The 13,939-nt window shown below is 32.5% G+C and overlaps 2 protein-coding genes across 2 annotated transcripts in view; one reads left to right on the forward strand and one right to left on the reverse strand.

Annotated features, from left to right (window-relative positions):
* The first annotated feature begins 4,355 nt into the window (after window positions 1-4,355).
* Window positions 4,356-7,451, forward strand: LOC105118601 (rop guanine nucleotide exchange factor 9-like). Its single transcript, XM_011016572.1, has 7 exons — window positions 4,356-4,849; window positions 5,069-5,185; window positions 5,308-5,459; window positions 5,596-5,670; window positions 5,759-6,031; window positions 6,111-6,431; window positions 6,525-7,451. The coding sequence occupies exons 1-7, from the start codon at window positions 4,537-4,539 to the stop codon at window positions 6,918-6,920; spliced, it is 1,647 nt and encodes a 548-aa protein (XP_011014874.1). The 5' UTR covers window positions 4,356-4,536; the 3' UTR covers window positions 6,921-7,451.
* A 1,491-nt stretch (window positions 7,452-8,942) lies between these two features.
* LOC105118603 (aspartate aminotransferase, cytoplasmic) overlaps window positions 8,943-13,939 on the reverse strand; it is a 5,303-nt gene continuing 306 nt past the window's right edge. Inside the window, exons 2-12 of the mRNA XM_011016573.1 lie at window positions 13,736-13,807; window positions 13,581-13,642; window positions 13,413-13,496; window positions 13,198-13,297; window positions 12,951-13,071; window positions 12,499-12,662; window positions 12,222-12,359; window positions 11,352-11,473; window positions 10,892-10,986; window positions 10,279-10,399; window positions 8,943-9,252 (exon numbers count right to left, since the gene is read on the reverse strand). Coding sequence (XP_011014875.1) covers window positions 9,168-9,252; window positions 10,279-10,399; window positions 10,892-10,986; window positions 11,352-11,473; window positions 12,222-12,359; window positions 12,499-12,662; window positions 12,951-13,071; window positions 13,198-13,297; window positions 13,413-13,496; window positions 13,581-13,642; window positions 13,736-13,807 — 1,164 coding nt within the window. The 3' untranslated portion in view covers window positions 8,943-9,167. The remainder of the gene's footprint in view (window positions 9,253-10,278; window positions 10,400-10,891; window positions 10,987-11,351; window positions 11,474-12,221; window positions 12,360-12,498; window positions 12,663-12,950; window positions 13,072-13,197; window positions 13,298-13,412; window positions 13,497-13,580; window positions 13,643-13,735; window positions 13,808-13,939) is intronic.

A 13,939-nucleotide genomic window follows, 5' to 3' on the forward strand; every position in this document is an offset into this window, starting at 1 on the left:
TTTTGGTTTTAAAATTTTAAAATTAATAATGTCGGTTTAGTTCATTTTTTAATATAAAAACCGAACCGAACCGAAAATGATCACCCCTATAAAATTCTTTCTAGTACATTAGCTATTTTATATACTTTCATGTTGTTATTTTAATTATAACCAATCAAAATTTTATGTTTTGAAAATAAAAAAAAATCCATCATGATAGTATTTTAGAGATATTTTAAAAAACATATTAGGTCACTATGTTGTTCACTCTAAATCAAAACTATATTATATACATTGTAATAATTTTCTTTTTACTAAATATACATTCGTATTTTAGAAACTAATGGATTTTTCTTTAACTATATTAAACATAAATGAATTAATTATTATTAAATATGTTTTTTAGTAAAATTGTTTTTTTTATGGTTAAATTCTTCTTTATTTATTATTTTTAACCACAATATCAACAAATTAAAACATCTAATAGTAGGATAAGTATTAAACACCCTATGGTTTGAGTTTGCTATGTAATTTCATTTATAAAAATTATTGTAGGGGCATCTCAACGAGTTGATTAGTATTGATTGGTTAAGATAGAAATAATAAGTTACCATCTTTTTTTATGATAACTAAAAATACTAACTAGTCCTTAAAAATTTTATATAAGAAATTAATTATGTAATAAAAAAGAAGAAAATCACCTTAAAATATCTTATCTAAGGTAAGGTATTTCATTTTTGTCTTTTACAATAAAAGTATTTAATGTGCCTATATATTAAAAGCTTCTCTAAATTGGTATATATGTGTTTATTATTGAACGTAAAACACTAACAAAATGTAATATTATAATTTAGAATTCAGGCTCGACAATATAACATGATCTTTACATCTGTGTTATGAGTGTTGAATTCAAGGGGATGAAAATGGTTGATTGGGCTTTGGCCATTTAACTTGATCATGTTCACGATAGGCTTAAAATTGACCACTCACTCAATAGGTTTAAGTGAGATTATGTCGATCTAGATCAAATTCTCTAGTTATATCAAGGATAAATATCCCAACATACAAAACTAAATTCACACAAATTAACATGAACGTATAGATTTAAATAACAAATTAATTATCATTTCTTTTTGTATTTAAAAAAGAAAAGAGTTGAGCATTAATTATTTTTATTATTCTTTTGTCAACATCCAAAAACAACTTCCATTTATCTATGATTGACTTAAAAAGAACAAAAATAGTTAATACATAAAAAATGGTGAGAAATATGATATTTTGAAAATACTTTGAATATAATGAAGCCAAGTCTTGTATTATGCTATTTTATTATCCATTTGTCAACATCTTAAAACAATGCTTTATGATGATTCATTTATATTATGTTAGCTTTATGGATAATACAAACCTTTAATATAAAACATAACACAATCTAATCATATATATAAAGTTAATGCACATAAAATTTGCATAAAAAATACACATAAATTACACTCATACTAAACAATTACGCATTAGATAAATCTGTTATGACCCATCCTCCCAACCCATTACAAGCATGATTTCAATCTCATTACATCTTGAAAAATACTATGTTGTGTCAATATTTTTATCAACACCTTCCTTTTCTAATGAAATGTTGATGGAATATTTACGTTAAAAAATCAAATTTTACCACCCATCTTTCATTAGGATGGCTAGCAACAACCTTAATTTTCAATGGATTATTTCATCGCTGATTTCGTTGAAAATGCACCTATACTTTTGACATTCTATTTCATTGTCGATTTCATTAGAAATGCATTTTATTTCTGACAAACTACTCCATCATCGATTCCATTAGAAATATATAAATCAAAGATTCTATAGGAAATTCCTAAACCTTCCACAACTTTTTAACAAAATGGGAGCAACCATTACCGATGAAATCATTAATAGAAATGCACCTTAATTTTTTATGGAATATTCCATTGCTATTTTGTTAGAAATGCCAAGACTTTATGTAACTTTTCGATGAAATATGAGTAACATTACCAACATAAATATGATTTCTTCGGTATTTCACATTGTTTCATATTGTTTAGTTGTTATAACCTCAAATGCATTTTTTTAACCCTAAACTCATAACAACAATAAAAAAATAAGATGAAGTATTATAAACTAAATTCCATGCACAATAATTATATTAAAATGAATTTTATACACAATTTGATTTTAAACAACATGTTAAAATTTCTGAAAAAGTAAAGGGAGAGGAAAATATCCTAAACCAAAAGATCTAGAAGGGGAAAGAGAATGTAAAACCAAATATGCACGTACTTACTCTCATTTTCTATTACTTTCTTGTTTGATTTATACTTTTATTTCTTCTTTTAATTTCACCCTTATTTATGCTTTTATATTAGGTAACTCAAAAGTTAGTTATTTCATAACCCTATTTTTGACCATCTTCTTAGTAGTTATTTCATAACCCTATTTTTGACCATCTTCTTAGTGACAAGTGATGGACTAAAATATTGTATGTCTAATATTGTACAACTACAACACAATCTTATATCTTATGTTGATGTCATAGGCATATCATAAACATGATTCCAATCAGGTTTATCAGTTGCTCCGGTCTTTAACCATAATTAAAGATTGTGAAGAGGATGGGTAGAAGTGTTTTTTCCATGTTTTCCAACCTTGTTGACATTACATGCATCTTGCAAAATAAATAAAAAAACAAGTAAATATTCAAAATTCATATTAATGATGAAAATAAACTCTAGTAAGACAATTACAATTATCCAAAACAACTTATAGCAATGCTTTTGCTCTACTGTCGATAAAACTTTTCATCCTTTTCTTTCTATCCTCGTTTCTTATATGGGTTTCTTCATATATCTTTATTGGATTAGGTTTATGTCTAAGTTGTTTTTCCTGTAAAAACAAACAATTTCTAAAAAGGCCTTATACTAAATTAAAAATTAAAATAATAATAATTAAATATGTAAAGATATGCTCTTATAAAGAGCTTTGCATGGTTAACAAAGGAAAACACCTCTTTGATATGATTGCTCATCAAATTATAAGTTTTTTTTTATTTTGATTTTGAAACGCAAATCATAAGAGCCTTCTAAAACTATCTGATGCCACAAATTGTTAATGGACAGACCAATTACCCTCCATGATATGCCTTAGTTTAAAATTTTAAGTTAGGGTTCTTCTACGGAGATTAGAGCTTTTTCCAATCAAGTTAATTTTATAATTTAGGTTTTGATTGACTCTCTCTTCTCTTCTTTTTTATCTCCATTGAGATTGATTGTTTAGTTAGAAAGATGAGAGTTAATTATATTTGTATGAGATCATTATTACTGTTTCACCTCTTAACTGCTATAATCATCAACTGTTTCTTATAAAATATAGTTTATAATATATGAAAAATTAAGATTAAAACATTATTGTATTTAAATCAAAGAGTGATTAATATAATTTATCAATTTTTTTTCTATAAATGGCAGTAGTTCGAGTATCACTAGTATTTTTAAAATTTTAGGAGGGGTTAATTTATCCAAATAATTAATAGGGTTATAAATAAGCTAAGTTGATCTCGTATGTTGCTTGAAGTTCAAACACATTTTTTGAAATTGCTATATAAATAAGTTAAATGAGCTTAAGCTCAACTAAGTTTGGCTCATTAAAGCTTTAGAGTTGGCTCATTAAAACTTAGAGTAGGCTCGTACGTAAGCTCATTTATAAACTTGAGAACATGTGAAAGGCAAAGCAACTTATATAAAATCTTATAATTTAGTAAATTAATTAAATACATTATTTTTATGAAATAAAATTAATTAATAATGAATATGGTGAGAGTTACATAAAGTATTATATTTTATTTAAACATGAATTTAGCAATTAGATGCTTCATTTGTTTTCTTATCGTGAAAAAAAGAAAAGAAAAGAAAAGAAAGACATTGCCATTGATCGGTGATGGAGTCATTTGCTGCTCATAAAACGGAGCAGCACAAAACTTCTCGTTATTTCCCCAAGCAGCTATATTTGTGGTGTTTATTATTATTATTATTATTACGTAGAAAAAAGGCTATATTTGCTGCAACCTAATAAAGAACATAGCAGTAGAAATCTGGATGTCCTCAGAATAATGGCAAAAGTTAGCTCCAGTTTGTGTGTTCTTCCCGGGCTTGTAGGTGGCCGAGCATCATTGACCTTTCAAAGTAGCCTCGTTTCCTTACACCGACCGCAGTTCTTTTTCTTTTGCTTTTTTTAGATTTTATCGAACAGACATAGACATGCACCCCACATTCTCTCCTATGAAAGACATAAAACTTAACTAACAACCACTCAACAGCCTCCTCTCCTCTTCAACTGAAAGCCTGTAACCACCTTTATCTTTTTTCCTAGATCCCTTCAAAATAAAACCAACACCGCTATTCCGGAAAAGAAGAGAGATCGAAAACCCTTTTCTCTTTCGATAAGAATTTTGCAGCATTGCTTGCCAATGATCATGTTTTCATTCTCTCACTGCTGATCGTTGAAGATAACACTTGATTCATTATGGTTAGAGCATTGAGTCGTGAACAAAGCATTCTGAAAATCAAGTATCCCAATCCCACAAAGATGTTCGATCAGCTTCCAGGGCGACAGGTTCAGAGCTTCAACCTTGAAAATAATGCAGGCGATGGAGATGATGTTAATCAATCAAGGAGTTACATTGTTCCTAGAGTTGTAGGAGAACGCCTTGGCGGCTGCCAATATATTGGAAGTCCACTTAATCGTGTACGAGGACCAGTGAAGGCCTCTCGTACAGATGGTCATGGTTGCGCAGCTCCTGAGACACCAACTCGTCAAGAAAAGCAATTCTTATCAGGTACATACATCACGTATAGTTCTCTTCTTTCTGTCTTCATCGCTCAATAATATTATGATTGTTTTGAAAAAGATTATGCCATTTTTTGTCAGATTAATCAGATGCTATCACTACACAAATTGAACAGTCTATGAGAAAGAGAATCTGTTTTTGTGAAAAGATTCGAAGATCATGATGTTCTTTCTTTGTTACGTATAATTTGGTTTGCATTTTGTACAGACATGGAACTGATGAAGGAAAGGTTTGCAAAGCTGCTTTTGGGTGAAGATATGTCAGGAGGTGGAAAGGGTGTCTCTTCAGCTTTGGCTTTATCAAATGCAATTACAAACCTTGCTGGTGATTTTTTCTTTTAATTGTTTCTTTTATCTGCCAATAAAAAGACCATCACTAACATTTCTAGCCATATTTGTACCATTATTTCTACTCATCTCCTTGATTCTTATTCTTACACGATGCAGCATCTGTTTTTGGAGAACAAAAGAAACTAGAGCCAATGAATCCAGAGAGAAAGGCAAGATGGAGAAAGGAGATCGATTGGCTTTTATCTGTAACAGATCACATTGTTGAGTTTGTTCCTTCACAACAATCCAAGGATGGAATCAATATGGAGGTGAGAATTCTGGGCATGTTTAAGCATTTCTATGTATGCTTTGTTTCTCATCACTCATAATTGCATATGAAATTTTTTTAATCTGAACCACGTATGCCTATACGCCAGATATTAATATTTTATTCTGATTTGATAGATCATGACGACACGGCAAAGAAGTGATCTGCTAATGAACATTCCTGCGCTGCACAAACTTGACACCATCCTCATTGTAAGTACTTTGGTTTTCTTGCCTTCTCTTATTGGAGAGGATCTTGTATGAACTTGCAATGTTTTCTGATCATATTCGCAATATGCAGGATCTCCTAGATCAATTTGGAAGCCAAAATGAATTCTGGTATGTTTCCAAAGAAGAAGATGATTTAGAGCAAGGAACTCCACCAAGAAATGATGACAAATGGTGGATCCCCACGGTCAAGGTTCCACAAAATGGGTTAGCAGATGTAACTCGGAGATGGATGCAGTTTCAGAAGGATTCTGTCAACCAAGTACTTAAAGCAGCTATGGCTATAAATGCCCAAGTACTATCCGAAATGGAAATTCCTGAAAACTACATCGAATCCCTTCCAAAGGTATGGGAATGAAATACGCTCAAGCGCTCTACTAAAATTTGATACAATTTGCTTAATTTCTCCTTTGTGTTATTGGTAGAATGGAAGAGCGAGCCTCGGAGACTCGATCTACAAGAGCATAACAGTAGAATACTTTGATCCTGAGCAATTCCTTTCAACCATGGACTTGTCAACCGAGCACAAAGTTTTAGACCTCAAGAACAGGATCGAGGCTTCTATCGTGATTTGGCAGAGAAAGATGAACCAAAAGGATGGAAAGTCAACCTGGGGTTCAGCCGTGAGCTTGGAGAAGCGAGAACTCTTTGAAGAGAGGGCAGAAACAATCTTACTTATTCTCAAACAGCGGTTTCCAGGAATTTCACAATCATCACTAGATATAAGCAAGATCCAATATAACAAGGCAAGGACATGTATCATTATGTCTGAAATCTGTTTTCTGATTATATTTCTTCAGGAGCTTGGAAACTGACATTGTTTTAGTACTTCTCTTCAGGATGTAGGGCAGGCTATTCTAGAAAGCTATTCAAGGATAATAGAAAGCTTGGCTTACGCGATCTTGTCTAAGATTGAGGATGTCCTGTATGCTGATTCCCTTGCACGAAGTCCACAGTTAGAGTCCAATCAGAAGCCAGATGAAGAGCTGGACAATTTGACTTCTGCAGAGACGCCAACATCAAAGACACTCTCGGATTTCATGGGATGGAAAGTAGATCTGGGAGAGGCCAACATGAATAAAACCACCTCAACAGACAACATGGAGAACAGCTTCAAAGGAGAACAGGACAAGATCAAGGACAAAACAGATACAACCCCCAAGAGGTTTTCCTACTTAGAAAAGCTTGAGAACCTGAGTGGAATGAGAAGCCCCACCGCTCGACAGTTTCTCTAAAGTTCATAAAAGGAGAAAAGAACAACAGAAAACCGAGAAAGAGAGGAAGAAAACAGTAGAGAGGTTTAGTTAGAGAGCCTGATTTGTGAAATGTAGATAACCAGGCCCAAGTAGGAGTACAATGTTTGGTTAGTCCTCCCTTCGAAACGCAGGATGAAGGAAGTCTCAGCATGTAATCAATGAGTGCGATGCATTTGAGGTTTCTTATGCACTTGTTAACCCAGCTTCGTCTTATACTCAGTTCACTCTATTCTGGTTTCCTTTCCACTCTCAGTCTGACATATGCTCTCCAGATTGCTTGAAGCTACGTATGGATTCCTTTTATATTTTCATTTTAGACTGACTATGAAACGCGATTCTAGAAAATAGGAAGGGATCGACCAAGAAAGTTAAAAGTTAATCAGTTAAGATAGCCAGAGGACGTGATCAACTAGGAGAAAGTAACTGAACGCGTATTTGCTTGTTTTTGTTTACAGTTTTTCATGTTCGTCATTTTTCTTACGTAGTTACTTGGGTTAGTTCACATTGCATTATTTTCTCTCTCTAATATATTAAAACAAAGTGAAAAAAAAAAAACACTACTTTCCATTTGATTTGCGAGAATTCTATCTTACACTACTTTCCATTTGATTTGCGAGAATTCTATCTTTATTTAGTTTTGGTCACTGATTTTTTTTTTCTTTTATTTCATCCTCCTATCTTATATTTATAAGATTTTAAACCCTCACATATATACACTGATTTTTTTTCCTTTCGTGTCATCTTCCTATTTAAAACTCATATTATATCAATCCTTTTTAAAAAAATTTAAATTCAAACTCGTTATCAAGTTTAAAATAACAATAACTTGTATTAAAATACTAAGATTAACCCTTTCATCAATACATTTATTATCACCAAGACTAATTCTTTTCATTAATAGATAAAAATAACAAATTCAAGAGAGTCAAATGATTAAAGCTATAAATAATTTTAAAAGAGTCAAATAATTAAAACTATAAATAAAAATAAAAAACAAGTTAAAAATTAATTTTAGTTTAAAAAACTCAAACCCCAACTTTCAATCAATCAAAGTTGGCTCGAAAGTTATTCAAAAGACAATATATCATTTAATATATAAAAAATAATTGGGAGTGGACGTCCCTTTGAAAAAAAAGAAAAAAAGAGGTAAATAAACTTGGCCTTCTAGAACCTCAATTTTTTTTTCTAAGGTTAGGCGCGCCTATACTTCTTTAAAAAAAAATGATTAAAATAATATTAAAATAATTATCTAATCATTTGATTCTTTTAAAAAAGATTATAAATTTTTTTATGATAATATTATTAATTTCCTTATGAATAATATTTGTTAGTAAAAATTTGAAATTAAATTAACTCATTAATATTAAATGAAAATAAAATATCTACTTTATTATAATTATCTTATTCATTTTTTTTCAAATTTATTGTCATATAAGTGTAAGAAAAATTAATTCATGATTTTTATTTATTTATTTATTAAAACTTAATTTCACAATGATAATAAAAGCTTTACTTAAAAGACAATCCTTAATAAAAAAAATATTTTCATCAAAATAAAAACAAATAAGTTTTTATTAGAAATATTGTTTTTTCCTTTGGTTAAAAAAAAAAATACATCCCTGTATTTCCTTCTAAAGTCATTGTTTTATTATTGTAAAATTAAATAAACAATAAATTCGAAAAATTTGCCCAGTTCAGCTGGTGGTAAATATCATTGGGGTAATGTATCTTGAGATCAACATCCATATTTCTTTAGAAGATAAGAGATTTATCGAATCCTTCAAAGGTTTTCTTCCATCTTTATTTTGATAGGATGTGGATAATATTAGTCATTGTAATATCAATTGCTTTTTTGAAAGTAATTTTTATATAGAAATATATTAAAACAATATTTTTTTTATTTTTTTAAATTTATTTTTGATAGGAAACTTAAAAAAATTATTTTAAAATAAAAAAATCAAATTTTCAAAAGCATAATATGACTGCAAAAAGAAAGACCACCGCAACCAATCCTTCAAAAGCACAGCGATAGTCAGGTAAGGTGAGCCAATAACATAACAACGGGCAAAAGAGAAGAAGCCATAACTGTCTCAAAAGGAAAATGGCATCTTCTCAAGTCTTAATGAAAACATCGCATCTGCTCAGACGAAGTTGGGAAAAAGATCCCCAGAAGCGGAGCCTCCAATCCAGAGAGTTCTTATTATATAGGCCAAAAACCTGTTGATTTTAGCCAACACGGGTGACAGCAGCATGTATGGCATCTGCCAGAAGAGGGACTGTCCTGGAACTAAGGCCTGCCATGCTTATCCTCCTGCAGAAAGAAAGATGACCAAAATAATACCTTTAGCCGCAAAAAAAAAAATAAAGTCATTTTAAAATTAAAAAAAAATAAAGTATTCCGTCTATCTCCATGTATATGGACCAGATAACAATATACAAATATGAGTTGGATCTTAATATTTGTCCACGAAAAAAAAGAGTTGAAACTTGACAAATCAACACAGGGGAATCATTGTTCTTCAAGAATAATCAAACAGAAAAACGACGTTACATGCTACAAAACATGTAGATTTATGATGGAGAATTGTGAGGTTTACAAGAGCTGAATTTTGTTGATAAAATACCAGAACAGAGCAAAGACATATTCATAAATATAGGGAGGTGTGGCATTTTCATCTTTTCAACTACGTTGATGCAAGGCAACAAAAAATTGATTAAGAGTTGATAGCAGGGGAAAAAAGATTATTTATCTTGGGCAAACGTGTTGAACAACAATTACATTGTATTTTGAAATAGAATCCAAACAAATGGACAAGGAAACAATGTCAAAAGCAAGTAATATGCATGTAAAATAAAATCAGCGGAAGTGAAACTGAAGAATATTACAACAGCAACAAAAAACTTCAGTGCATGGAGGATTTTACGTTTCGTTTCTTTCCTCTTTTTTTGAGGAGGCTCAAAAATGCTCCCTAGTTAATGACTTAGCATCAATTTCGCCCCCAAAGAAGTTTTTATATCTTTGCTGTCAATAATTTTGTTTTCATAATTGGGGCCTTCAATGAATTTCTAAACAAAAAAATGTAAGATCCCTTCAAAACAGCATTGTTTCGTACAAAAAAGGTACAATTTGAAGGAATCCAAGATCAGATATGAATAGAAAGACTTGATAACTTATGAAATTTCAGAAGACAACACTAAAACAAAACAAAACAAAAAAAATAGGAACAAAATTGAGAGCCTATTTGGTGTCATTTTTGAGGTTTGGATTTTTTTTTTCTAGCCAAAAAAGTAAAAAGCAAAACATCTATAAATGGGAATAACAGATAGATTTTATTACCCATCAGATGTCATGTAAATGTGATACTCTTTGGTCATGAAGGCAACTTGTTCAGTGTTCAAGCCAGTGAAGGTAAACATTCCAATTTGCTTGATAATGTGACTCCAGTCACCAGGAGTGCCTGCCAGAAAGGAAAAGAGTATCAGTTTAAATGTATAAAACATCGCATAAAGTATGCTTACTAGTGCATGGTCTGCGAAAGAAAAACTTGCTTGAAAGGTAGATCAATGATTATCCAGTATAGACACATGAAAGCAGTAAACTGTTTGGTCATCATATGTTTGCAAGGAGTTTCCACAGGGACACTCTAATATCATTTTCTCTGTGTACATCTAGTAAAAGGTGTTCAGATTGGCACTTAGGAAATTGAGGCCTTTGTGATTTTGTGCATACATGGGGAAAGATTCTGGAAATTCACATATTGGTTCTGAATATTTTATCAGTAACGAAGAGAGTCATGGTGGCTGACACCAAGGAATTTTGTAGATGATTCAGGAGATGAGTTTGAATGGTACTATTGACACAAGTTTACAGGCCCAACCATTCGAACCATAGGCTAATGTAAGAACCAAACAGGAAAATAAAATGTATAAAATGACATGAATAAGCAAACCTCTAGCAGATAAAGCATCAAATAGTTTTTGGCGCATGCTTATAATCCGGTCAGCCATTGCTTTCAGCTCAACAGTCCATTCATTGTACATATCCCTATATGAAAAAAAACCAAACAGTCAAGCCAAGTTTTACTTATAGCTCAGGCTGAGTCCAACAAATCAAAATAATCATTTTTTTGTATGCTTTTGAATGCAGCAGATATCATAATTTACATGCTGCGACTCCATACCACTCACTATAAATATTTCTAGTTGTGGGAATGATTTCTGTTAATCCAGAATCTTTATGGGCATAATTTAATAACTCATTTGAATAGAGAAATTCTTTCACTGTGCCATTCTTCTGGACGGAATTTAAATAAATTCTAAATACGTCTCTATCAGACATCAGCTTCTAAGATTAAGCTGGCTTGGTCATGGGGCTTAAAGCAATCTCACTAAGTTTAAGAGAGCTCATACCTGTCTTTGAGAATGGTGGCCACAATTGATGCACCATGAATAGGTGGATTAGAATACATGGGCCGTATCACAAGCTTCAACTGGCTCTCAACCCTACTTGCAACATCTGCAGTCTTGCAAACCTGAGAAAATGAAACTGCAAGTAATTATTTATGAACATGTATCTTACCAAAAATTACTCTGCGTAGACCTCTGTTCGCACAAAATAAGAACAAATAAAGCTAGTTGTCACCAAATAAAATGTAAAATCCTCTGAAAATACTTTCAGAACAATGGCAATATCACAACCTCCTAGGATTTCTAAATTATTTTTCATCTCCTGTCTGGTTAAAGATGTCATCATCACCTTCCCCAAGAGTGAACCAGGAAACACATTTGGCTACTTTAGTTTGAAAAAATAAAAGAGTAAATTATTATCTGATCCCTTTGTTTCTAGTTAAATAGTTAGTTAATCCCTTGAGGTAATTTAAAATTTTCAAAAAGAATTAACAACCAACTCTGGTTTAGGGACTAACTTGTGATTTTAAAAACCAGAAGAACTAGCTTACAAAATCATCAAAAATAATTTAGTCTGAAAAAAACAGAGAGAATAGTGCTCTACCTTTTGAAGATTTGATCTATATATATATGACCTTGCTTATCAAAAAGAGGGTGGGAGGTGAGAGAGAAAGACCTTGCTTGTCTATAAAATAAAATAAAACAAGAAGGCATCTTCTACATAACCAACCTGAGAAGCCGATGGTATTCTGGGAATCTAGAAGTTGTCACGTTATACCTCATTTATTTAAGTTGCAGGCTTCAGTGATCAAGTATTTACTAATTCATGATTGTTAAGCTTATAGGAAAACTTTCAGAAGCTGAGTGTCTTACTATGCTGAGAGCACCAACACGTTCCCCATAGAGGCCCATGTTTTTTGCATAACTCTGAGCTGCAAGACATTCACCACCATCTGCAACGAACATGCGAACAGACCCTGCATCTGCATCTAGGCTACCACTAGCAAAACCCTGGAGTGTCAAAGTACAAGATATTAGTCACCTGTGCTACAATCAACTAGCACTAACAAAACTTGATTAAGATCAATCCGTATTCATTATTCCAAGCCAAACTTCTTTTTGCTGAAGATATTCACGAAGTCCTTAGTACCTGGTAAGCGCTGTCAAAGAATGGTAGCAGCCCTTTTGATCTCATCAACTGTCTGATCTGCTCCCATTGTTCAATGGTTGGGTCAACACCGGTGGGGTTATGAGCACATGCATGAAGAAGCACTATAGATCCTGATGGTGCAGCTCCAAGATCCTCTAGCAAGCCTACATGCCATATACATGACGTAAGGCTGATTCTTTGAGTTGCACAGCATCATAATCAATCAGCACCATGATTTAATTAAAACTCAGTGCACAAACAATGATACAAGAAAAAGGTGCTAAGGCCTCATATGAAATTTATCAATTAGGATTTTAGAGTCAAATAAAACCACAACAGAAGTATAATCAGCAATAACATAAAACTGTAAGCATTGTGACTGTCTATCTAATGGAGTAACAACAATTTATTAGGCTGATACAGTGTGATAACATAGATTAGAGGGTTCAAACCTTGGAAATCCAGCCCACGTGTTGCTGGATCATAGTAGCGGTAAGCCTTCACAGACAGCCCTGCAAGACCGAAGATTTTGGTATGATTTCCCCACGTGGGATTCGGGATGTAAATCACGAGCTGCCAAACAAGATTAGATGAACATATCACACATTGTATGATAACATAGATTAGACTGGCAAGATTTTATGTTACGAAATACCAGGTAAAGCATAATGAAAGAAACATAGCAGAAAGAGTCCTTACTTGGTGGTAATGCCTAGCAAGAAACTCAGCCCCAACCCTCAGAGAACCAGTACCAGACAAGCACTGGACAGTAGTCACTCTGTTCTCTTGTATGGCTGGACTGTTGCACATCAAGCAATAGAATCACAATAAGCCAATCAGCAGAAGTAAAGGTGGGGAAAACGGAGAAAATGTTATTGAATGATGCCGAATGCAAATAACATCAAAATATTTACCTATCAGCACCAAAAATGAGCTTGGCACTCAATTTGTTAAAATCGGCAAGTCCAACAATGGGAAGATATTCTTTGACCCGAGAGCTGGAAGAGATATACATATTTATATAGTAATGAATATCCAATGATTGAATGAGAATGAGAGTGGAAATGATTGAGATGGCTTACCTGTCATTCACTAACATCTGCTCTGCTCTTCTCACCACATTCAAAACCAGAGGCTTCCCTTCCTAATACATATAAATCAAACCCAACAAATCGCACATCATTATTACTTCACATTAGTATTAAGAATAAAAATGGTTAACAAGGAAGGAAAGTACCTCGGTTCGGTAAGCACCAACACCCAAATTCAACTTATGTGGGCTGCTATCCTTGTTATATGCAACTGTCACCTGTTTTTACAGCAAATTAAAATCAATTACTAGTATTCTTCATTCAATCCGCCGCAAATAAATTTACATCCGAGAAACTGGCTTCTCGTGTAAGACTTAAAATGGGGGGGGGGGGGGGGGGGGGGGGGGGAG

Source organism: Populus euphratica, unplaced genomic scaffold (assembly GCF_000495115.2).
Source record: "Populus euphratica unplaced genomic scaffold, PopEup_1.0 scaffold2094.1, whole genome shotgun sequence".
Classification (NCBI taxonomy): domain Eukaryota; kingdom Viridiplantae; phylum Streptophyta; class Magnoliopsida; order Malpighiales; family Salicaceae; genus Populus; species Populus euphratica.